Source organism: Eupeodes corollae, chromosome 2 (genome assembly GCF_945859685.1).
Source record: "Eupeodes corollae chromosome 2, idEupCoro1.1, whole genome shotgun sequence".
Classification (NCBI taxonomy): domain Eukaryota; kingdom Metazoa; phylum Arthropoda; class Insecta; order Diptera; family Syrphidae; genus Eupeodes; species Eupeodes corollae.
This window is the reverse complement of record NC_079148.1, coordinates 116,013,278-116,037,962: the sequence shown is the minus strand read 5'-3', so window position 1 is coordinate 116,037,962 and position 24,685 is coordinate 116,013,278. Positions and strand designations below refer to the sequence as shown.

The 24,685-nt window shown below is 33.3% G+C and overlaps 3 protein-coding genes across 8 annotated transcripts in view; 2 read left to right on the top strand and 1 right to left on the bottom strand.

The window, feature by feature from the left end:
- The window catches only part of LOC129945464 (titin homolog), a 61,496-nt gene extending 56,669 nt beyond the window's left edge, over positions 1-4,827 (top strand). For all 6 annotated transcript variants that reach the window (XM_056055233.1, XM_056055234.1, XM_056055232.1 and 3 more), the window contains one exon: positions 1,861-4,827. In XM_056055233.1, coding sequence (XP_055911208.1) covers positions 1,861-4,270 — 2,410 coding nt within the window. In that variant the 3' untranslated portion in view covers positions 4,271-4,827. The remainder of the gene's footprint in view (positions 1-1,860) is intronic.
- Positions 4,809-6,011, bottom strand: LOC129945465 (negative elongation factor E). Its single transcript, XM_056055237.1, has 4 exons — positions 5,851-6,011; positions 5,262-5,773; positions 5,035-5,201; positions 4,809-4,962 (listed from the first exon to the last, which is right to left on the bottom strand). The coding sequence occupies exons 1-4, from the start codon at positions 5,929-5,931 to the stop codon at positions 4,886-4,888; spliced, it is 837 nt and encodes a 278-aa protein (XP_055911212.1). The 5' UTR covers positions 5,932-6,011; the 3' UTR covers positions 4,809-4,885.
- Positions 6,012-8,062: 2,051 nt separating this feature from the next.
- LOC129947948 (pseudouridylate synthase 7 homolog) lies at positions 8,063-11,065 on the top strand. Its single transcript, XM_056058723.1, has 8 exons — positions 8,063-8,299; positions 8,355-8,548; positions 8,605-8,862; positions 8,922-9,033; positions 9,095-9,283; positions 9,427-9,601; positions 9,663-9,854; positions 9,919-11,065. Exons 1-8 carry the CDS (start codon positions 8,130-8,132, stop codon positions 10,924-10,926), a joined length of 2,298 nt encoding a protein of 765 aa, XP_055914698.1. The 5' UTR covers positions 8,063-8,129; the 3' UTR covers positions 10,927-11,065.
- Positions 11,066-24,685: the final 13,620 nt, after the last annotated feature.

Sequence of the window (24,685 nt, the reverse complement as noted above, 5' to 3'; positions counted from 1 at the left end):
TGGAAACACACCTAAGACATTGGGCAGGTTCAGACGCCATAAGGGACTTGAAAGTAAAGCAAGTTTCTAGCCTCTAATTGGCCAGCATACAAAAAATTACCTTCCAATTAAAGCAACTTTAATTAAAAGTTGACTAGAAAGTTATTCAAGAAAGTTTTGTCAAGTGTCATAAAGTTCAAACAGGGAACTTTAGTTCACTGAACTCTGCCTTAAGTTCACATTGCAGGAACTACCAAAAACATAATTGTCTACAAAACATTCCCCAGGCAAGCTTAAGTTCCATCTCGACCTGTATTTTGTCTTTTAAAAAAATATTACTTCCTCCCTCTCCAATTTGACAAGGAACCCTTTTTCATAAGACTTCAATAATTAGAATTGTGCAGAAAGTAAATAAAGTTTAGCTTTAAGTTAAATGAACATTTCTTATTAGCTGTTTTTGACATAAGTGGAATTGACTTAATTTTTAAACTTTCCAGTCAACTTTCCAATAAAGCTGCCTTCATTGGAAGCTCTGGCCAATCAGATTCTAGAAACTTGCCTTACCTTTAAATCTCTTATATAGCCTGAACTTTCGCATTTTATTTGAAATCATTGGGCAGGTTCAGACAACATAAGGGACTTCATTTGCAGTCAACTGCATTCTTTGAACGTACATTTAGACCAAGTCAACTAGTTAGTTTTTTAAGTGTCAAAAACTTCAAACTCAGAACTCTACTTCCCTAACTTCTACCTTCAATTTACGGTACAAAAACTACTAAAAACATTATTGTCTACAAAACAGTCCTCAGGCAAACTACAAGTCCATCTCAATTTGAATTTCATATTGTAAAGAAATATTACTTATTTCTTTTCCACTTTGACGAGAAACCCTTTTACACAAAATATTAAATGAAATTGTGCGAAAAATAAATAAATCGTAGAGGAATAAAGTTCAACTTTCAGTTAATTAAAAAAAACATTCTGACATAAGTTGACTTGACTTGATAGTTAGGGAGATTTTTCTTGACTAACTTTCCAGTCAAGTAAAGTTGACTTAATTGGAAGGCAATTTATTGGCAGCTGGGCAATCAGATGCTTGAAACTTGCCTTACTTTCAAGTCCCTTGTGTCGCCTGAAACTGACCATTGGCTTCACTTACAGTTTTTATGATTATTAACCTTCTCTACAATGCACCGAGAAAGCGGAGCAATAACATAACTATTCCTTAGTTATTTTCAAGCCCACTCTTAAATAAAGGAATGCCAGAACCACATCTTATTTTCAATTGACTAGGACATATGGTTCAATGGTGCACTTATCAAAAGAACAATAAGCCACTCCTAACTAGAAATCCGTTTAAATGATCTAAGACCTTACAAATTGGTTTTCTGTTCTCCGGAATCCTATGGTTAAAATTGTTGGCTGCCGAACCAAAGGTTTGGGATTGCATCTACGGGCGTAAAGACTAATAACATTAAAGTACCGTTAGATTCATTAAAAGACTTGAATGTTGACCAAACGATAAAATTCCAAAAATTCATCCAACTTGTAAATGCATAAAAAATATATTGCCAACATAAAGAAGATCTTTCCATTTTTTGAGACACGAGTATCTTTATTTTTTTTTTAAATGGACTTTCAAAAAAGTGATATTTTTTATTTGGTGTTGGAAAAAAGGCAGCTGAGTATTTCATTCAATTTCACGCATTTTTATTTGTTTTTATTTTGTTTTTGTCCCAAAATCTTTTTTGTTTGCAGTTTTTCATCGAGTGGCATGGTTTGCACTGTACTACCAAATTTTGCACCATTCCTTTTACAATTCAAGTTCATTATTCATAATTTTCTGATTTGAATTCTCTTGAAATTTGTATAATTTATTAGGGATTATGGAAGTCAAGATTTTACCGATTATGAAGAACCCGACCTCGATGAACGACCAGAATCTCCAAGAAATCTTCAATCGGGTGATATTATAAATAAAATGAAATACCGACCATTGCCGCCGCCACCTCGTCCTCCTCGAGAGAAGAGACACTTATATAGGGATAGGAATGGCGGGGATGACAATGACGATATCGAAAGTCGAGACGATCGAGATGATCGTGATGGTGGCGGTGAGAGAATCGCTTATCATGAATTACACGAACAAAGCAGCGATGATTACAATCAACAACAACAAGAAAATGTAGAGGTAGAAGTTTCTACCCAAACCGATCCACTGCCCGATGATTTTGTATGTGAAGAATTTGAAATCACTGAAGATATGAAAATCATAGAACCGAGAAGAACAAAGACTCTTGACGAAATACTCAAAGAGGAAGAAGAAGCTGAGTTAGAACGTTCTAAACAAATCGACGAAGAGATTTTAGCCAGGGGCATTCAAAGATTCAGGGAGGCGAGTCAGAGAAGTGCTTCGGAAAGATCTAGAGCATCATCGCAAGCAAAGTCGCTTAGTAGACCACAGACACCTTCTGCCATTCTCATAGAAAAGCGTATTCCAACGCCTGTTCCCAATGCAAATGGCCAGACAGTGATTGAGGCCTCACTAACGGTTCAACCTATCGATGATTTAGATTTGGAAGAGGAAATTCTCCGACGAGAAGGTCTTTACGATGGCTCACACAGCAAATCCGATGAAGAAAGTCGTTACAAGGAGGAAGAGAAGCAAAGTTCACGGGCTGCATCCGAAGAGGAAAATGCAAGGGTCGATGAGGAAGTCCAATCTTACACTCGAAGCAGTGATGTTGAAAGTCAGCATCAGGAAGAAGAAGAGCGTGAACTTGAAATGGAACGTCAACGGGAACAAGACATTGCATTCGAGGCCGAACGAAGACTACGTGAAGAGGAAGAGAAACAAAAACGTCTACAAGAGGAAGAAGAAGAGGAAGCCAATCGAAGACTTCAAGAAGAGGTAGAAGCCGATGAGAGACTGTTAAGAGAGCTGGAGGAGGAACAAAGATATTTGGAAGAAGCTTTACTGCGACACGCAGAAAAAGAAAAGGAATTAGAAAGAAGAATACGAGAGGAGGAGGAAGAAGAGGAAAGGAAGAGAATTTTAGAAGAGATTGCAATCGATCAAAGACTACGCCCAGATTCTCAGTCCGAAGAGCACGAGAGTTACGACGAGGACCAAAACGAAAGACTTAAGTCAGAAGATTCTTACGAACTCAAGTCTGAAGTAAGTGAAGAAAAAGAAACTACACCACTACCATCTCCGTCAAGTACTCAACAACCGCCCCAAGTAGAACAAGAAGTATTAGTTTCACAAGTCAAGAAACTTCTCCTAACGACACCTCCAAAAGAAGAATCACAAGAAAGAGAAAAGACACTCAGTCCACCTCCAACGGCTCCGCCAAGAAAACGATCCACAGCCGACCACACCGAATCACTCTCAGTCGCTGAACAACCTGCGCCAATTCCATTTACCGGAGTTATGCCCAGCCACTTGTCGATAGCTGACCTCGAGGTAGAACGTCTTAGAGTGCATGCCCTCCAGGCTGGCCAGATAATGGTGTCACACTTGCATGGTGCTCAAATTCAAGCCGAGGAACTAGAGTGTCGATCAGGAAACTTGGTGGTTAAGAATATCGAACTACCGCCCGGATTTATCGAGGACATCGTTGAGAGGGTGCGCAGTACCGAACGGGAACACGCTCAAGCTTCCACCCAGACCATTGCCGAAGCCAGAACACAAACCGAAACAGACTCCATCCCACCACCTCCTTTGCCATCCAGAGAGCCTGAAATTCCTCCTGTTCGACCACCTCCTCCATCAGCTGCCCACTTCTTGCAACTTCAACGCGATCAAGACGAATCTCCTCGAAGTGTCCATGTAACAGACTACCATTTGCAGACAATTCCTCCAATCGGATTCTACAACCATCTGCATGCAGGTGATGATGGCGAATTAGCTGCCGGTCCTCCACCAGTCTATCGCCGACGACGTCACCTTCGCAGACGTGACTCTTCATCCGAGGAGGAACATCAGCGCCGCCGCAGCCGAAGCATCCGTCCAGAACAACCTCCCCAAAGTGTGGCCCAGGCAGGACGTCAATTCATCTCAGCCTGCAGTCTACCACTCGTCAACATCATAACTCAGCTGACAAACGCTTTGCGTCCCAACAACGACAATAACAAAGACCAGGTGCAACCAAGGAACATATCCACAGCAGTAGTGCTTCTGGTAGTCATGGCTTTAAGCTTCGTGATTTACCTATTGACAGGCAGAAATATACACCACCATCATTGGGACTACTTCAATCCGCCAGGAAACGACGGCAGACTGTCGTAGGTTTTTATGAATGAGGCAGTCTCTTCTCGATCACCACTTAGCCTTCTTTACTGCATTTGTTAACTTATTTTCTCAATTTATTTGATCAATAAATAATCTCGCATCCTCCGAATGCGTAATACAATAATAATAATTATCAACATTACAACAAAAACATCTTCTTTCTATATTTTCTAGGGTAAGAAGATGTTTTTTGATTTAATTTTTGTTTTCTCTGTTATTTTTGCTACGAACTACAAAAACAACAAAAAACATAAATTACATAAAACCATAAATAAATAATTATTACGAACAAAAACAAAAAGTTTAATTTATATTTCAGATCATTGTACGATTTTTGTTTGTTTAATTAAAAGAATATTTTAGCAATTATTAAATTAAATAAAAAAAAAACAATAAACAAGGGCAAAATATTAAAAATATGTATACTGTTATGTTGTTTTAAAAAAACCTAGATACGTTAGCTTAAAAATAAATAAAATTAATTTATAAAAATAAAATCAAAAAAAAAATTGGAATCGAAAGAAAAATAAATAAATACCTTTATTATTATTAGAGTCGTTTATTTTGAATGTATTTCTTTTATTTTTTTCAAGACAACAATTTTGAATTTCATTATTGAAACAGGTCTTCATTGTATATGACCATTTCACGGCGATCCTTGTGGCTACCTTTTTGGGACTTGCTGGCAGCTGAAAAAAAAGCAGAAAAGAAAAATATAATAATGGAGATTTGAAAATGGTTGAGGGATTTAGGAAACTCACCAATTGTTGACCAAACAGCTGACGAGGAAGCATCATTGATTGGTTCGATTTGGGGTTGGCGTCTAGCAAGTTGCACTTGTAAGCTAATCCCCCCTATACTCTTGCTGTGCATTTCCACAATAGCTCGATCAGCCGATTCAGGTTTCGAAAACGTCACAAATCCACGTCTGAAATAGATTCGGTATTTAAAAATCGCCTCAATTTTAAAACATTCAAAAATCACAAACCCTTTTTCAATTTCCATTGAAACATTTACAATTGTTCCGAACTCAGTGAAGTTCTTCTTCAAGAACTCTTCTGTAACTTTGTTGCCAGAAACAAAAATTGTATGTCCAGCGCGTGGCTTGTCGCTAGTTGCCGGATCCAAACCCTTCTCGTTGAGTCCGCGTTCTTCGCGATCTCTTTCGGTTGCAAACTTCTGATATAGATCTTGCATTCTTGGTTCCTCTTTGATGATCTCACTTATATTTTCTTGTGCCACATCGTTTTGAGTCGATGAAAACGGTTGATACGCAGAAACACTTGCCTCTGGGATGACACGTTTCCTTTCCTGACCCTTGGGTCGTTTGAACGAGGTTTGGTCTTGTTTAGTTTGTTGCTTTTGAATTGCCGGAATAGCTCCGCTTTTGATGAGTTTTCTAGCAACTTCACGGGCATCTCGAGCATCTGTGGGACGTTTTAATGATGGTGGCTTTTCGGGTTCCTGCTTGGGTGCTTTGAGGGCATGTAAGGCTTTTTTCTAAAAATATTTAAGACGTTCATTCGAGAGATTGTTAAAGAAAGGACTATTTGTTTGCTTTTTTTATTGAGACTTACTTTCTTTTTTAGTTTTTGATATTTAGCCTGAAGCATATGTTCCTCTTCAGTTAGTTGGGAAGGAAAATGAATATAAACCATTGGTTTTGATGTTTTTTTATCCAGAATGAAAAATATAAATATTTTCGGAAATTTATGTTTTTGTTTGGTTTTCAAGAAGAGATATGAATGTCAAAATTCAGCTGTCATTTTTTTTTTTCATTGAACGCATTCAGCTTTATTTTCAAATGAAAGAATTCAGTAGTAGTTAGGGAGACAATTATAGCTTTCACCGGTTTTCATCATTTAAACCAACCATTTAAATTTTAGTCTATAGTTATCTCAAGAAAATTCTTTTTGTATTTTCCGATTGATCAATATATTATTTATATTTCCAATCAAAGGTAAACACAGTAAAATGTCCATTTAAAAAATTCTCAAAAAAAAATTTTTTTTCAATAATAGTTATTACTGACCCCATATAAAATATACAATTTTCTTATAATTTGGAACACAGTAAAACAAACAGCTTTCATAATAATCAAGACAATTTTTTTAAGAAAACAGACACATTCACTTCATGAATTATATCCACGAAAATAATTAAAACAGCAATGACAACAGTGAAGGCCATTGTTTAAAATTCAATTATTCAGTACAGATTAGAACAGCTTTTGCTGTCACTGTTACTAGCGAAGTAAGACCTAATTCCTAAAGTTGATGTTGCTGTTGATTTTTTGACAGATTTTTCCCTACAATATGCAATGGCACCCGGTTCATTTTAAGTTGGCAGTGCTGCGTCAATGTGTTTCAAAAATATTTTCTGGTCAGCGTCCAGCGAGCTGTTTGCTCTGTTGAAGCTGCTGTTGTTGTTTTAACTTGTATGCCACATTATCTTTTTGTCAAGAAAGATTCCTTGTCATATTATGGATTTGTAACTTACGGAGTAGCAACTGTTAACAATCAAGCCCTAATAGGCTTTTCACACCAAAGCCCAAAAACCGGTTTTTCCGTAATTATAGGTTTTAGCCGAAAACCTACATCGAAAACTCAAGTTTTCCCATACATTTTGGTAACCCACAAGTTTTATATAAAACCTCTCGAAAATTACTAGCAATTCAAATTTGACTAAGCAAACAAACATTTCGAAACACTCAGCGCTCAAATTAATGTAAACAAACCAGCTGATGGCTGCTGTCAAAACAAATATTTCATTTACAATTTCCTTACAAAATATGGAATATTCCTTTTTGTTTTTTTATTTACAGACTATAGAAGAGAAAAGAAAAACAAAAAAGGTATCTTTGGGGGAGCTGCGTGCTAACAGAAAAAATTGGTGGAAAATTTGGCCACGTCGAGAATAAAAGCCCCGGTGACTATTTACGACACTGCTGGTTCTTTTTGATCCAGAGTTTCAAACGATCTTTGTTAAGCGAGGAACCAGAATGGCTACTATTGTGACGACTCCAAGGACGAGAAAGTTTTGCTCATAGTTCTTAATGACGATTCCAAGGGATGCGTCTTCGAACTCGTTGCCACAAATATGTTCGACGCTTTCGCTTGCTACCTGAACAAAGACTTTCCGGTAACTGCGTTCAATCACAAGGAATATGGGGATATACTAGAAAGGCGATAAGTTAATTTTAGGAGGAGAATAAGTATGAAAGAAAATTTCTGGTGGAGGCTTAGTCGCAGCAGCTAGAAAAATATGCGCCAAAACATTCCACAATGTGGGAATCGGTGTTCCAGTGAATAAAACCACAACAGTGATCTATCGCCCTTTGATGAACAGCCTGCCAACAACAAGAAAATCCTCAGTGCTTTGGACAAGCCAGGCGAGTCCTCAAAGATAGAAGCCAAAGAGATAGTCATGGAGAAATTGCAACCCATCATAACAGCTTCAGTGATCGCTCTGGATGAGTGTGATTTTGGTACGAATCTGGAATTATGAATTGACCTTTTCTGCTAAAGCCATAAGGACCTACACGAAATCGTACAAAATCTTCTCAACCCCGCCTATAAGTTGCTCGGACTGCCATAATAAATATCGATTCTGAAGGCACATTTGGCCAAAAGAAGCAATAGTCATAAGCTCAGCATTTTGGATCTGAATGTGCCCATTGAGTATCAATCACAATTAACTCAAAACCGGCAAATTAATTTGACCTGTTCACAATAATAGCAAAAACCGCATGTGTTATTTTTGTAAACATTAACGAAACGTCATTTCATTTTCTCCAGCTTCTCCATAGGCCTATTTCTTCTTCTTTAAAAATAATAAATTTTTCTTAGCCAAGAAAATGGGAAGAAATTCACATAATTTTAAACGTGGGGGCCACAATCATAGAGGAAACAATCGTGGAAATAATAGAGGAGGCTATAGAGGCCATAATCAAAGAGATTCCAGAGGAGGAAATCATTTTTCAAAACCAAGGAATTCCTATGGTTCAAACAATGGTGCTTCGGGAAGGTTTGTCAAAACTACTATTTTCTATTAATTGAACTTAACTTAAAACATTCCTTAGATCAGATTATGTTCAAAAAGTATCCCTTAAAGAAAACCAGGTTGGTATAACAGAATTCATTACCGCTGGCAAAGGATTCACTGGAGTTCTCAAAGCTAGATTCTCTGACTTTCATGTGAACGAAATCGATTTAGATGGAACTATTGCCAATTTGAATGATTATACAATTCCAAAAGCAGAAGATCCTGATTATGGTATGAATTTGGAATATTTAGAAAAGCATTTTAAAAAAATACTCTTGATAATTTAGGCATTTCCACCGAAGAACTTGAAAAATGCAAAAACGAAATCTCTGATGTTGTCACTGATGATCTATGGAAGCAAATTGATGAAATTGCTAAAGGCACACGAACTGAACCATTGGAAATTGAAGTCACCGAATTGGATAAGGACAAGAGGACAACAATTCATAAAGTGGTGAAGAAATTATATGAAACAGAATGCAATAGTTGTACAGTGGCAAAAGATGGAGACTTAAAGTTCATCAAAATAAGCCAGTCAAATCGAAGTATGATCCTTAATGAATAAAAATAACAGCTTTACATTATTTCATTTGATTTTTTATAGAAGGAGGAAGTAGGAACAAATGGCTGTTTCCTGGAGAATTTGTTCATTTTCTAATGTACAAGGAAAACATGGACACATCCGAAGTAGCTGTGATCTTAGCCAATTCACTTAGGTTTGTATTTTATTTGGTTTATATTTTGTTTTATATTTTAATCAGTTGTTCATTGTTGCAGTTTAAAACCATCGCAAGTGAATTACTGTGGCACGAAGGACAAACGTGGCAAGACGACTCAAAAATTCTGCATTAAAAAGAGACAACCTAGTCAAATTGTTTCGGCTGTTAAACGTTTGTCGTCGGTTAAGGTCGGAAACTTCACGTTTCACGATAAAGTCGTGAAGCTGGGAGAGCTCAAAGGAAACAGGTTTGATCCTTTATTTTAATTAAAAACCAATTAATTGTAACTTTCTTCAATTTTCAATCGATGCGTTTCTATTTGTTGTACCTTATTTTATAAAGCCTTGAGTCTATTGAACATGAATTTAAATCAAAACATTATTTTTAAAGGTTTCGTATAGCACTTCGTCATATTGATGGAGATCGAGAGGAGATCGACAAAATATTGCAAAGTGTCAGGGAATTTGGTTTCATAAACTACTACGGCCTTCAGCGGTTTGGAAACAATGCTGAAATTCCAACTTATCAAATTGGCATTGCTTTATTAAAAAGTGACTACAAAACGGTACGAAAAAATAATAAAAGAAAACGATATTCTCTAATAACACCATTGATTTCATTTACAGGCGTGTGAATTAATTCTGAAACCTCGTGATAACGATATTCCGTTCATGCGGAAGATCCGTGAAACTTGGTGGAAGGATAGAGACTCCAAAGCTGCAGCTGACATGTTCTACAATGATAGATTCATTGAGAAGAAACTCTTGAATGGGTTGTCTGAATATGGGGAGAGCGATTACGCCAATGCCCTGCGAAAGGTAACTTTAAAAAAATAACAAATTCAAGTCCGATCTATATTTGTTGACCCTTCTTCAAATTTAGATTCCAAGAAACATGCTCCTATTGTACACACACGCCTATCAAAGTTTAATCTTCAACCGCATTGCCTCGAAGAGAATTAAGGAACACGGACTGAAGTTAATGGTTGGTGATTTGGTTTATCGCAATCAGGATGAATTGGATGAAATAGCCGCTGAAATCGAAACTGAACTACCTGTTGCCGAAGAAGACGCAGACAAAGATGACGATGAGGTTGAAAATCCAAAAGAAGCAGACTCAGCATTCAAACAAAAAGTAAAATCACTAACCGAGGAAGATATCTCAAGTGGGAAGTATACAATATTCGACGTTGTCCTTCCACTTCCTGGCTATGATATAACCTATCCTGCTAATGAATTAGAACAATGGTATGAAGACATTCTCGCCGAAGAGGATTTAAATTCTGATAAACTGAAGCACGGTGTGAAAACCTATTCACTATCAGGTGCTTACAGAAAGTTGCTGATCAAGCCACAGAATATGTCTTGGTACTTTAAGACTTATAATTCACCACAAGAAGATGTCATTCCATCACATTTCGAGAAGAAAATAAAAGAAAAGATAGAAGAATCAGCAAATGGGCAAATAAGTGAAAACAAAGAAGAGTCAGAGAATGAGGGAAAGTTTACAGCATTGGTGTTAGATTTTTGCTTGCCAGCTTCTGTCTATGCAACGATGTTTCTAAGAGAGATGTTGAAGTCTGATACTTCATCGGCTAGTCAAGCTGAATTGGGTAAATCGGAAATGAAGAAATTCGAGGAGAAAAATTCTCCAAAAGTTGATCAACAAGAAGAAATGAATACAGAAACGAAAGAAACTGAAGACGAAAATTCAATCAAAGATGAAGGAGAAGAAATTAAAGTCAAATCTGTGGAAGTGGAAGAGAAAAAACAAATTGAAGATGAAACATCTTTGTCAAATGAAAAGACCGCTGCAAAACGTGCAATTGATCAAGATAATGACGATGTCCAAGACTTGGATGCAAAAAGAACAAAACAGGAAAATGAATGAAATTAAATAATATTCAATATTTTTATATGAAGCTGTGTTTTTATATATGAATGATAAAAAAAAAGTTTTATAACTAGACTTGATATTTGTTTATACATTTTATATTTTAATAAAAGTTAACAACAAAAATATTGAATTATTCTTCACTGAAATAAATACAGATCCATTTATATATCAAAGAAAAGTTATTTTTCCAATACAAAATTTGTTGAGTTAATTTTTTGACATCAAATTTAATATTTGGGGTTATCGGGAACTTCTTTTACCATGGATTTTTTCCCATATTCGAAAAATTGGTATCGGGAATTTTTCGAAATTGGGAAAAAGATTCCTATGTAAAAATACCAATCGGAAACTTTTTTTTCATGGAAAATTCTTATGTTTTTCTCTCTGAATATTTCCCCATTATTTAAGTGTCGGAATTGAAAGCGGAGTAAACAATGTATCAATTCCCAACAAAATATTAATACAAATTTATGTTTTTAAGTTCGAATTGAACAAATACTCACCAAGTTCACATTTTAATTAATTTAATGGAAAAAAAACGAGATATTGCTAATGGTTTCACAAGAAATCGGTCTAAGGAAGATGTATCAAAATTTTGGAAAGAAGTAGAAAAAGAACTTTACAGTTTGGGCCCACCAACAAAATCTATTTCTGAAGTTAATAACCATGATTTTTTTCTCAAAAAAAAAATAGTTAAGGTTTATAAAAAAAGTACGTGAGGACGAAAATGTCTGAAAACAAAAGACAAAAAAACAACCGGTGGAGACCCAAACAAGGAGTACAAATTTAGTGCGTTGGAGGAAACGATAATACGAATTTGTGCCTTAGAAGAATTGGTGGAAGAATGCCCAGATGCTTTAACTTTTGGTCTCCCAGCTGAATATTGAAAACAGAACTTTACTCCTCGTTCTACAAAAAAAGCCACAAAAAGGCATAACTTGTAAAGTTGCTTTGGAACGAAAAATTGAAATCCAAAAAGAACTCTGCAATAAGGTTCAAGAGGCAGTTGAGGCTATGAATCGACACCACAAAAAAATCATTTCAAGAAAACATACAGGTCCAATGACAAAATGAATGAGTTTCAGAAAAAGATGTTGGATGAAACCTCAAGGCACAACCTTGAAATGGAAGTGATGAGAATGCAGGAAGTTAAAGCAAAGCTCGAGTTCCAAAAACGTTTACACAACAAAAACTTCGTTGTTCTCTTTGTATTTCATCGATTAATAAGAAATGATGAACAATTTTTTTTCACTAAGAACTGACTGTCAAATCATTCCAAAACTATGTTCGTTCGAAAATAAATTTATTATTTCCATGTTGGCCAAATTTGTTCCCAAGGAAAAAGTATTCCGTGTGGAATTCTCGATAGTAGGAACTTGCTCCCGGGAAGGGAAACATTCCTAGGGAAAATATTTCCCAAGAAATTCCCGATAAGGCTGAATAAGTGTTTTTTTTAAGAATAAACAAAAATGAATATTTATTTAAGGAAAAGTGTTACTATGTACGAAACTGACTTATTTGCGTTTCTGGAAGATTTACTTAAACGGATGATCATCTCCAAACTTACGAGTAGCTTTAACTTAATATTTCCAAATTTGTATGTTATATATACAAATTTAAAAATGTTGATTACTCTCTCTAAACCCACATGCCATCAATGGTTGTGAGGTGAAAAGTTGTATGTTGAAATACTGATTTTATTTTATTTGTTCAAGACCATAAATAATCATGTTTCATGCCGCTTAAACAATAGACATAATCAAAAACAAACTTTAAACAGTTTACTTTACATAATGTGGTGTGATATGAATGATCGTACAAAATTGTACAAGCATTAAATATTTTAGATGTAAGCGATGAACATGCAATTACTGCTTAAATATGGAGTTTTTATAATGCTTGTACTATGTACACTGTGGCGTATGTGTACTTATATGTCGTTGATATTGTATGGTGTTTCCTATATTTGTTTAATAATTCGTATTTTGATCATTAAATATAATAAAATGTATAAGAGAAATTTAAACTAACACTACTTCTTATTTCTTACTTTTTCAACATAATCTTTGTGTTGGATTATAAAGCGAAACATTTACATACATTTTCAGAAAAAAAAGATATAAAAATAGCTGGAAATAAATTAAGTTGTACAAGTACTTGTTAGTCAGTTTTGGAACATTAAAAAAAGAGTCAGATTTGGTTAGAAACACACTTAAAACAGAAAAGAAGTAAAAAATGTCCAATTAAATGATTAAATGTAAGAAACGCCCTTTTATCTTTGCACACTAATTTTTTTTGTAAAAATTTCTAATTCATTTTAGGATTGTTTCGAAAAATTGATTAAAATTTGCATTTCATATCGGATTTATTTATTTAATTGTGTGCGTGCAATTGGACTGATGAAGCACTGATAGTGGCGTGTTTTACCATCATGCTTTTTTGTCATACCTCTTTTTTTCACAATTTATATTTTCGTAAATTTCAGGCAAATTAATTGGTTTTTTAAATTTTATTTTAAAAATGTTTGGCAAATGGATCCCGCAAGTTTTTTTATTTCATACATTTGTTTCAATAACATTCTCGTCACTCTTCATTTCTTGCTACATTTTAAATTTATATTATTAACCACTAACGCACTTTCTACTTATTTAAAAAATGCTTGGGAAACAAACAAAGTTTTCCATTCGGGATAAGAAAAAACATTAACATTATTAAAATGTTTGCTAATCTCAAGACTAAAGAAAATATTTCCGAAATGTTTTTCAAATATTTCTGAAATTTTTCAAAAATTTTTATTTAATTTGGAGGCTTGCGAACATTTCTTAAATTTGTATGAAATGTTTTTCCTTGTTTCCCATTCCGAATAGAATTTAAATAAGTAGAACGTGCGTTTATGGGTTTACTGGTAAAATGTTTGGACCCCAATAAATTGGAACCCATTCAATTTTGATCAATATTCAATTAATAACAAATATCTGCTTTGTACGCTTTGTTTTAATACCTCATTTCTAAATATAAATTGATATCAAAAACGTTCGTTGAATTAGATCCAACTACTTTTCAATTGTATTAATCTACAAAAATCAGTAGTCTTCTATATAAGTGGACGGATACCATGCCCCTTAATGCGCGTTTATAATGTTTATATTTTTTCTTGTATTACATTTCTTTATCCTAAAATACCTTGTATAACTAAGTTAGTAATAATTTCAAGATATTCATGATAGTTCGTTAAGGAGTTAAAATAGGGTTGAAAATAGACTGAGTTAAAAGCCTATAGTTATAGTTATAACTAGTTATTTAGTCATCAATAATAATAGATCTAATCTCAAATTTTTAGTACCCGTTACGTACTGCCTCTTGCGAGGAATTGACAAATCCTCCAAGAGTAATTCATGTCATTAAAAGTGCTTTCTCAAATTAGCCGCTCGGATTCGGCACATAAACTGTAGGTCCCTTCCATTTCTGACAACATTATTTGCACACAGGAATGGTTAAGTGTTGTAAGTCACTAGGCCCTGGTTCTTCATGGACTGTTGCGCCACCTAATTTATTTATTTATTTAATCTCAAATTTAATTTCCTTTAACTCATGTGAACTGTATTTTGAATGTTAAGTTTTTCCTTTCAAAATATGTATATAAATATTATCTATGTAGGTACACAGCTGTTTAAAATAATAGGAAAATCAAACAATAACATTCTAGAAAATTATACGAACGAATAGCTACATTTTATTTTAACGAAGCTATTGTTATCGGTACGATTTGTCGAATTGAAAATTTATATTTTTTAAAAAGATGTCTGTGCGTTCGTGCCATTTTTAAGTCGTCCATATCGCAATAACCAGATATAGACTTAAAATAAATGTTGTTATACAGATAATAATGCATACAGTAACAATTTTGGTTGACCCAAAATATCGTTAGCGACTTGAATTAAATTTTTTATTTTCAGTAAACGGTTTTTTTATAAATCGAAAAAATTTAAAAAAATAATTGTCACCTCAAATGTTAAAAAATAAAAAGTTGAAAAATCGATTGGACAGTTTTCTTACAAAAAAAAAACTCAAACTGACTCAAATATCGCTTCAATTCAATTGAAGATATTGGCTTCAAACTAATTTTATCTTATAGAATATTGCGTTCGATATTCAGAAATGTTTGTATAATAATTCGACAGTCCGTTTTTTATAAAACTTCAAAATGATTTAATTCTGTGCTAATTTTTTTTTAAGAATCCTATCCTTATTTATTTATATAAGAAATAAAAACTTTCAAGAAATGCTTCTAAAATTGGTAGGAATTGGTTTTCGACTAAAAATCTCGTTGATATAAATACAGATTTACAAAAAAAATTAATTTTTTAACAAAGTATAAAAAATTGTTTTCGAATCAAGTTTTAAGAGAACAAAGAAAAACATTGACTACAAATTATTTATCTCATACAAATTCGTTAAGAAGTTAAAATAGGGTTGAACGAAATGGAAAAAAAGAATTAAATCTAATCTAATCTAATCTACAAAATGTTGTTATAAACATTTAGTTAATGTATAAAGCTAAACAAATCGAAAGACACGATGGGAAGTCATCAGTGTGGGTAGCATCTCAGCATCTTTTTTTAAATAAACAGTGTAATTTTGCACATTTCTCCAAAATATTTATTTTATTTATTCTTCTGCAGTGCGACCCTAAAAGATTTGTTTTTATTTCATAGTAATTCCTGAGAATGTGGCGAAACATCGTTTCCATTGTCAAACTAATTTTCTATTATTTTGAACAACTCTGTGTGTATGTATGTATGCTTGTCCATATTACACGTCTTTTATTTTTTTCTAAACAAACCTTTGAAAACTTTAAAGTTAAAATTTAACAAGAGTTAAGACATTCTTAGTTGAACAAATCTTTTAATAACTCTGCTCGACAAGGTTTTGTTCCTGGCAATATTTAGTTTTTAAGTTTTCTCAATAACTAATCAACCGACTTCAATAATTTTCTCCACAAGCTCTTATACTGTATCAATAATATTTACTGCTAAAAAATGTTACAGTTTTTATTCTGGATTTAAAAAAAAAATATTTCACATTTTTTTCGAAATTTGATTTCTCGAAAATGGTCTCTTGGTTTTTTACATAACTAAAATGTAAAACTTATATTAATAAGCTCTAAATAACTACATACTAAAAAAAATTTTAAACTTTAACTGTAAAATTGTGTGTATACAAAATGAACTTAACAAAAAAAAACGCTCTAACGATTTTCAAATACAAATTTTGACAAATTAAGGTTTTTGAGAAATAAAACAAACTTATAAAATCCAGGAAATATTTTTAAACGAACTCTTTGCATACATGACCAAGTTCGTACGACCCAGTTGTGCATTTTATTAAATTTTGTATGGTTTCTTTTTTCGTGATGGTGTTAAAAATCTCTAAGCCTTTTTCCGATATTTAGTTAAAATATATCATAAAATATTTAAAAAATCTCCTTTAGATTTTAAATTTTAGGTGCCTCAAATTAATCTTTAAGAAATGCTGCAAAATGTTTGGAAAATGGTTTTTAACAGAAAAAGGTAAAACATCGAAGGTAATCTTAACATTAAACAAGTTTATCAGAATAAGCATGTATTTCAAAAAGTATGAAAATAAAGTTGATAAGGAGTATTCTTATTCTTATTAGTCTACCAACCTGCTTTCCAACATTATCCTCTCAATCAGAATAATTTACATTCGAAATTCATTCCCATTTTTTTTTGGCTTCAAAATGATCTCATTATTATTATATATTTGTTTACATAAGAAATGCTTCTCAAATTGGTAGATATTAGTTTTCGACAAAAAACTTCGTTTTTAGGAATAGATTTTGAATAAAAAATCAACTGACAACTATTTTAATAAATCCTGAAAACCTCTAAAACAACAAAAAACTGTTAATAAATGGTTTTTGACTCAAGTTTTAAGAGAACAAAGAAAAATATTGACTACAAATTATGTATCTATCTCATTCAAAATATTGCTATGAACATTTTGTTAAAGTTTTAAGCTAGACAAATCGACAGACGCGATGGTAAATTATCAGTGTATCACTGAACATTTTTGAGATATTAATTTTTAGTATTAAAAAAAAACAAGTAGCATAACTTTTTGAGGCTATCTAAATTGATGAAGTAGCTCTTTTACTTGAAACATATAGGCACTATATATATCGCAAGTTTTGTATTCGTAAAAAAACATAGCCCAAACCATTGAGTCGATTGACTTCAAATTTGGAAGGTTTTGAGACGATTTCATTGTATATATATTTATATTTATATATTTATATTTATATATAAGATATATGTATATATACAATGACGATTTGCGTCAGACATTTTTTTTTCATTTATTTTTTAAGACTAGAAATTATAGTAGCCCTCTTACTAATTGTTCTTGACTTGTTTTCTTTCAGTATAAAAATAAAATGTCTTTTGCTCCAGAAGGGTACCCTCATAGAACCGTTATTTTGTTATTAAGTTTTACCAAGAGCTTATCAACCGATTTCAATAATTTTCAGCATAAGCTCTTAAAATGTCTCAATAATATTTGATGATCAAACATGTTACTGTTTTTATTTTGGATTTCTTAAAACAAATATTGAACATTTTTTTCGAAATTCAATATCTCGATAGTTAGTTTTTTACAAAACGTAAAAGTTAGTTTTTTACAAAACGTAAAAATCAAAATGTAAAATGTATATTAATAAGCTCTAAATAATTGCATACTAAAAATATTTTTAAACTTTAACTGTAAAATTGCATGTATACAAAATTTACTTAACAAAAAAAAACGCTCTAACGATTTTCAAATACAAATTTTGACAAATTAAGTTTTTTTTGAGAAATTAAAAATCTATAATCCCCTTTTCCGATATTCAGTTGAAATATTTGTAGTAGGTATAAAATATTCAAAAACCTTCTTTGGTTTTTAAATTTCAAGTGCCTCAAATTAATCTTTAAGAAACACTGCAAAATGTTTGGTAAGACGGTTTTCAACAGAAAACAGGCAACATTGAAAGTAATTTTAATATTAAACAAGTTTTTTTTTAAATATGTGCAGTGGTGGACAAGAATTTAGCACACTTGTTAAAAAAAATAAAAAGCATTTCATTTTCAATTTGTTTTCTTATATTGAAATTAGTTATGTTTTATTTACACTACATATACATAGCACAATGTTTTCATAGTACTTCATCAAATATGTTTAAAATCTGTAAGAAGAAAAAAGTATTGAATGCAGAAACATCAATTTTTCGCCTGGACACGAATTTAGCACATTCTACAGTTTCTTAATAAAATTTTACTTACGGTTATCAATTCAAAGTTTTTTCTTAGTATTTGGTAGAGAACCCTTTATTTTGGAGTACAGAAGCAATTCTTCTTGGCAAACTTTCAACCAAAGCCTCACATCGTGACTCTGGAATTGAATACCAAGCATTTTGAATCTTCTGCAAAAATTGTATTAAATTGGTTGTTTTTTGCTCAATTTGATGTTCAACATCATTCCACAAATGCTCGATCGGGTTAAGATCGGGTGATTGTGCTGGCCACTTCAAAACGTTGATTTTATTCACCTCTAAGGTACACTTCACTAACTATGAAGTGTGGTTAGGGTCTTTGTCGTGCATGAGGCGCCATAATAACGGCAAATTGTATTCTGCGTAGGGTCTCATATGATCCAACAGGATATCTCTGTACACGTTCTGGTCCATTTTGGTGTCAATTTTTACGACGGGGCCATGAAAAAGCAGCCCAGACCATAAAGTTGCCTCCTCCGTGTTTCACCGTCTTAATGGTGTACCTTGGATCATATACCCTGTTTTTTGGACGCCATATATATTTTTCCCATCCGATCCGAACCGGCAGAAATTGTATTCATCGCTCCAGAACACGTTTTTCCAAAAACTAATTGGTTTGGATAGGTGAGCTTTGGCAAACAAAAACTGTAACCTAGATTTCAGTTTTTTTTCGATACAAGCGGTTTTTTCAGAGCAACGCACCCACGTAGATTGTTTTCATGTAATCGGCGTCTTATGGTGCTTGAGGAAACATTTATTTAGTTCGCTTCGAACGGCACTGGAGGTCTTAAACGGATCCTTGGTCGATAACCTACAAATAATTCTATCTTCATTTGTAGTTGTCTTTCTGGCCCGGGGGTTTTGTTTAACGTTTTCAATCACTCCAAACTTTTTGAAATAGCGAAGGCCATTATGAACCAGCTTCCTGGACCATTCTAACAACTTAGAAATGTCTGTTACCGTCCGCCCTTTTGAATTCATTTTAAGATCAGGATTCTTTTTGTATGTACATACAGTATTTTTCTGAATAAAATTATTAAAGTTGAATAGATTTAAAAGATTTTTTTGGAAACCATTTATTTACAAGAAAAACCAAAGGGCGAGACTCGAATTTGCAAAGGCGCACGAAGGCTTGACTGTTGCTAAATTTGAGACGGTGATATTCTCGGATGAGTCGAAGTTCAATCTGCAGGTTTCCGATGGAAAAAGGCAAGTCTGCAGCCCTAAAGGCCAAAGATGAAACTCTCGTTTCACAAGAGCAACAATAAAATACGGAGCAGGAAATAGTATGGTCTGGAAATGTTTTTCTAGTGCTGGAGTCGGCCCAATTCATAAGATAGAAATCATAATGGATCGCTTTATGTATAAAGATATACTTCAAAAACATCATGCTACGCGGAAGAAGAGATACCCTTAAAGTAGATATTCCAAAATGACAATGATCCAAAACACACGACTAAAATAGTGCAAAATTGTTTTTTTTTGGAAAATAAAATCAACATTTTGAATAAAGATTCCCCTTTGCTGAAACAGAAATTGCTTGGAAAAGTATCCTCCAGGAAATTATAAGGAACTTAATCGAGTCAATGCCTCGTAGATGTGAAGCAGTTATTAAAAGTAATAGTTACCCAACGAAATATTGAAAAACAAGTGCTTTCAAGAACAGAATTTAATTATGTTCTTTAGTTTTATCGTAATTATTTTTTTATTATTTGAGTTTTGAAACTCATTTAAAGAAATTCTAACCCAATGATATTAAGTGGGGTATTCTTTAAACTCAAACCCATACTTAAAATCGAATTTTGGATCTGAAATCAGCAAAACAAATCAATTGAAAAACGTATTCTTCAAAATTATGGAAGTATTAAATTCAAAGTTTGCTAATAACTTCGTATATAATCTAAAATAGAGACCTGCAAAACTAATTCGAATTTCCAGAAATTAAGTAAGACACAAAATTGATTTAAATAATATCTAAAAGGCAGAGATTCATACTTCTCAAAATCATTGTTAAGGGATATAAACACAGTTTTTGGATGTCTTAAGCATTTCAAAGGGGCGTATTTTAAAAACCTAATGTTTTTGAAAGTTAAAGGCAACATTCCTTTTTTTTTTAAATAGAAAAAAAAGTAATTTGGTAAAAAGTAACTTTTTCAATTTGATTGAATTTTATTTTTCGACCGTCGACATTCATGTTAAAATACTCGCACCAAGTATTGAATTAGTGGAGTGCCTGGAGCATTCAAAACTGTAAAACTTCGGATTACAGTTACAGTGAATGAATTAATATGATCGATGTGGGATATTGTTTTATAAACTATAAATTGCAATGTTTACCCAAAATTTATTTGTACACTCCATTTTTTCATTGTTTAAACAAATTATTATTAAAAATTAATGTTGACCATATATTTTACTTTAAACAGTCATTTTTAAACTTGCTATCGGAAGTTATTGTTATGGGTCCAATTTGTCGAATTGAAAATTTTGACATTTATCGCCGTTTCAAGGTTTCTATAGTCGATATAAAAGATTTTTAGAAAGATGTCGGTGCGTGCGTTTGTACGTACATACGTCCGTATGTCCGTACGTCTTTACGTTCGTGAAGTTTTTTTCGTCGCTAATAGCTCAAGAACTAGTAGACATATCGACTTGAAATAAATGTTGGTATACAGATAATAAAGCAGAAAGATGCACAAAGGGCTCTCAGGAAAATTGCGTGGGTTGTTTTTTACAATAGCAGTTTAAAAAAAGGTGAACATTTTGGTTAACCCTAAATATCTCATGAACCAATTAAGCTAGAGACTTGAATTAAGTTTTATATAATATATTCTAACGTTAGGTTAGGTTATAGTGGCTGTCCAAGATGGAAACGGACACACTTAGGCCAGTTTAATGGCCCATTGTGTCCGGTTATGAGAGCAAGCACCTTGAACGTTTTAAATCCAGTGTTGGCCAGATGTTTTTTGTCGCTTGACACGTGGTGATGGTGTTCCACCTGGTGCCTGCCCTCCTCGCAGCGTCTTGCATTAGCTACAGTTTACAAGTAGCGATTGGTATGCCAGTACTTGCCAAACGTGGTAGGATGGGCTGTACTGTACCGTTCCTGGCGAGTTCATCTGCCTTACAGTTACCTGGAATGTCTCTATGGCCCGGCACCCAGCAAAGGTGAACATTAAACTGTTGCGCCATCTCCATTAGAGATGATCGACAGTTATGGACTGTTATAGAGTTTGTTGAGACAGAGTCCAAAGATATGATAGCGGCCTGGCTGTCAGAGAAAATACGGATATCAGATGTTGATATCACGTTTTCTTTGAGCCAAGACAAGACTTTCTTAATCGCCAAAAGTTCCGCCTGGAACACGCTACAATGATTGGGAAGGCGGAATGAGAGACTTAATTTTAGTCGTTCAGAGTACACACCTCCACCAACCCCTTCTTTGGTTTTAGAGCCTTCTGTGTAAAAATGGATTGACTCATCCTCCAAGACATCCTATCCTCCCAAAAAGATCTGGTAGGTATAGAAATTTTTGTCGAATTGTAGTTGGAGGATGGTGTAGTCTGTGTGCTTTGGAATTGATTCTAAGAACCTTAGAATTACGGAGTGGCCAATGTTGTTGTTAGTCCACTGCAACGAAGCATTGAGGCGAATAGCAGAGCTTGCACCTATTTGTTTGCTAAATATGTCAAGAGGTGTAAGGTAGAGCAAGGTGTCCAGTGCCGCAGACGGGGTCATACGAAGCGATCCGCTTATACATAGGCAGACTGAACGTTGGACTTTATTTAACTTATCCCTGTGTATACCTTTCTCTAAAGCAGTCCTGCCACACCGTACGTTAAAATCGGTCTGATTACCGATGTGTATAGCCAATGCGTGATTCTGGGTTGTAAACCCCATTTTTCACCAATAGCTTTTTTGACTCTTTCCTGTACGTTGCGTTTCCAATTTTGTTTTTTGTCTAAGACAAGACCTAGGTATTTAGCCTCGTCTGAGGATTTTAATTGGATTCCTTTAATATAAGGAGGGTTGACAAATGGAATTTTGTATCTCCTCGAAAACAAGACCAGATCGGTTTTGTGTGGGTTAACACCCAGTCCACACCGATCAGCAAAAAGTATTAGTCTGTCTAAGGCATTTTGTAAGAGTTCCTTTAGGATATTAAGATGCTTTCCTGAAACTGCTATAGCAACTTCGTCCGCATAGGCTATCACTCTGAAACCCTCCGCATCCAGACTAGTTAGGATTTCATTCACCACTAGGTTCCAGAGGAGAGGGGATAAAACACCACCAACTTTAACTTCTCTCCATGCCGAGGGAATATGGACCAGGTAAAGAAAGCTGGTAAAAATTGCCTCAAGGATTGGTGCAATTATATCAGAAGCCTTTTGTAATTCGGCTGGTGTTATTCCATCTGGTCCTGCAGCTTTAAATGTTTTGAAGCTGTTGTTCTAACTTGATACAAAACAAGTATATTTTTGGAAAAAAAAATCAATTAACAGTTTTTTTATAAATCAAAAAAACTGAGAAAAAAAATAGCTACCTCGAAAATTTTACGACTAAAATATGATTTCATCTCCAAAACAATAATATTTTTTGACATCTGATAAAATTTTAAGTAAAAATCTAATTGACAGTTTTTTTTTTATACAAAATGAAAACCTAAAAAAAACATTACTCATAGTTGGTAAAAACTGAATTTCTACTTAAATATCATTTCAAAAACTTGAGATTCTGGCTTCAAACGTATTTTATCTTACAAGAAATATTGTTTTCAATATTCATTGAAATTTTGAGAAAAATCGAATTGACAGTTTTTTTTACAAAAAATTAAAACCTAAAAAAACATTACTCAAAGTTGGTAAAACTGAATTTCGACTCAAATATCTTCTCTGAATCTTAAATTCTGGCTTCAAACTTATTTAATATTATAAGAAATATTGTATTCAACATTATGAAAATTCGAATAGACAGTTTTTTTTACAAAAAATAAAAACCTACAAAAAAAATAATAAAAGTTGGTTAAAATTGATTTTCGACTCAAATATCTTTTCAAAACTTTGAGATATTGGAAGGAAACTACTTTTATCTTTCAAAAAATATTGTTGTTAACATTCAGTTAAATTTTGAAAAAATCGAATTGACAATTTTTTTACAAAAAATACAAACCTAATAAAAAGAAACAACACTAAAACTTGGTAAAAATTTTCTTACGACTCAAATAGCTTTTAAAAATTAAAAATATTGTCTTCAAACTCTCTTATTTCACATAAATTATTGTTTTCGATATTTAGTAGTTTTTTTTTATAAAATTCAAACAGTCTGTTTTAAAAAAAAAAAATAAAATCTACAAAAAATAGTGGTAGAAATTAATTTGAAAGATATCAAGAAATTCCATTTTTCATAGCAACTGTCGCTCCGCTCTCCCCTCCACGCTTTTCTACGTTTTTGAGATCCCTACTGCAATTTTTATACACAGGTATATTTGAAAAATGTTTATATATGTCTATTCAGGTAAGATTTAACATATAAATAGAAAAAATGACTGTTTAAAGTAAAAATATATGGTCAAACATTAATTTTTTATAATAATTTGTTTAAACAATGAACAAATGTAGTGTACAAAAAAATTTTGGGTAAACATCGCAATTTATAGTTTAAAAAACAATATCACACATCGATCATATTAATTCATTTACTGTAACTGTAATCCGAGGTGAAAACTCCCAAAAAATCGTTTATAATTCGTTAAATCTAAAAGGACAAGCTTAAGCATCAAACATAAATATTTTGTAATGTGAGTTGCCTTATTCGTCTATCAATATCAACCCCCTTTCCAACATTATCCTCTCAATCAGAATAATTTAAATTCGAAATTCATTCCCATTTATCGTCTGTATTGAGTTTATTTCGTTACTCCTTCAAAATCAATACAAATTTACAAGAACTGTACATGTGTAGGTAGATATTCACCTATGATAAAAATCATACAAAATTACATGTTATCCTTTTCTATCTGCAAAAAATTCGTAGCCATGTTAATCGATGTAAACAATGGTGTTTCCTCTTTAAACAAAATAAATAAATAAAATAAAATAAAAATATAAAGAACAACAAAATAAAAAATCAATATCCGCCCTCACAAAGTCACATCATGGATCGATAATAGAGAGAGCCCTCCTGAACACGAATAAGAAACAACATGATGCTGGAGTAGATTGCTTCTGCTAATGGTGCTGCTGGGTTTATTTAAGTTGGGCGCTCGCTCATAGTCAATGCTCTGCTCTGCTCAACCAACAACAGCCCCTCAACTTTTCACCCATTTATCCCATCCAACAACCTTCCCTCAATCCAACCCCATAATTCCTGGTTCGATTACAATTCGCACCAAGAGCGCCGACGACACGGTCTCCTTCGAGCATT